This window comes from Geospiza fortis, unplaced genomic scaffold (assembly GCF_000277835.1).
Source record: "Geospiza fortis unplaced genomic scaffold, GeoFor_1.0 scaffold183, whole genome shotgun sequence".
Taxonomy (NCBI): Eukaryota; Metazoa; Chordata; class Aves; order Passeriformes; family Thraupidae; genus Geospiza; species Geospiza fortis.
In genome coordinates, this window is record NW_005054447.1 from 98,421 (window position 1) to 99,520 (window position 1,100).

The window sequence follows — 1,100 nt, forward strand, 5'->3', positions numbered from 1 at the left end:
CTGACCCTGGTATTGAGTCTTTCCCCCTTTACGTGAGGAATCAGGTCTGTGCTGTGAGCAGGAACTCCCTGCACACTTTAGGGAGTGTCTTTATCTGGGAGAAGATGGGAGCTTTATCACTGATGTGGAAAGCTCTCATTCCCTCTCATTTTGAAGTCCATAAATGAGGATTTCTGGGGAGGTTCTGACACTCACACATCTTCCCCTGCCCAGGTGATGGCATTCAGCAGTCACAGTGCCCAGAGCAATGGCTTTCTGCAGCCAGCAGGAAAAGGAGCTGCTCCCCCAGCCCACCGAGGGGTAAGTGCCCCTGAGGGCTGCATTCCCAGCCAGATATCCTGGAATTTTTATTTTTTTCCCAGAGGTTTCCCCTCGCTGGGGAGGCAGCCCCTGGGCTGGAGTCAGCTGTGCTGTTTTGGGCAGACCAGCGACCTGCAGCTGGTGCGGGACGCGCTGCGCAGCCTCAGGAACAGCTTCAGTGGCCATGGCCAGCAGCACCACACCATCGACAGCCTGGAGCAGGGCATCTCCAGCCTCATGGAGCGCCTGCACCGCATGGAGACGCACAGCAGGCAGGACAGGAGGGTAAGGGCTCCCCAGGGCACTCAGCTCCTGCCCCTCACACCCCACCCTGGCTCTGCCTGGGAGGTGACTCTCTGTTGTTTTGGCTTTGTGCCCCAGGTGAGGGGGAAATCACCAGCAAGCAGAGCAACCAACGAGTGCAGAGACTCCTGGCCTCCCAAATCCAGTAAGTGCCTGGCGGATCCTGCTCTTCCACTGCCAAATCCACTGCTCAGGTTCCCAGGTGTAGAATCCCCTTGGGAATCCCAAATCCACTGCTCAGGTTCCCAGGTGTAGAATGCCCTTGGGAATCCCAGATTCACTGCTCAGGTTCCCAGGTGTAGAATGCCCTTGGGAATCTCAGATTCACTGCTCAGGTTCCCAGGTGTAGAATCCCCTTGGGAATCTCAGATTCACTGCTCAGGTTCCCAGGTGTAGAATGCCCTTGGGAATCTGCCCCCTCCAGGATCCTCCCCGGAGCAGAGCTCCCTGCAAAGGGAAGGGACACACGTTTATGGCTGGTTTTCTGTAAAACACAA

At 56.5% G+C, this 1,100-nt stretch overlaps 1 protein-coding gene across 2 annotated transcripts in view; it reads left to right on the forward strand.

The window, feature by feature from the left end:
• The window catches only part of DIXDC1 (DIX domain containing 1), a 28,142-nt gene that overhangs the window by 23,752 nt on the left and 3,290 nt on the right, over positions 1–1,100 (forward strand). For both annotated transcript variants that reach the window (XM_005427515.2, XM_005427516.2), the window contains 3 exons: positions 214–300; positions 424–585; positions 682–748. In XM_005427515.2, the coding sequence (XP_005427572.1) occupies positions 214–300; positions 424–585; positions 682–748 (316 nt within the window). The remainder of the gene's footprint in view (positions 1–213; positions 301–423; positions 586–681; positions 749–1,100) is intronic.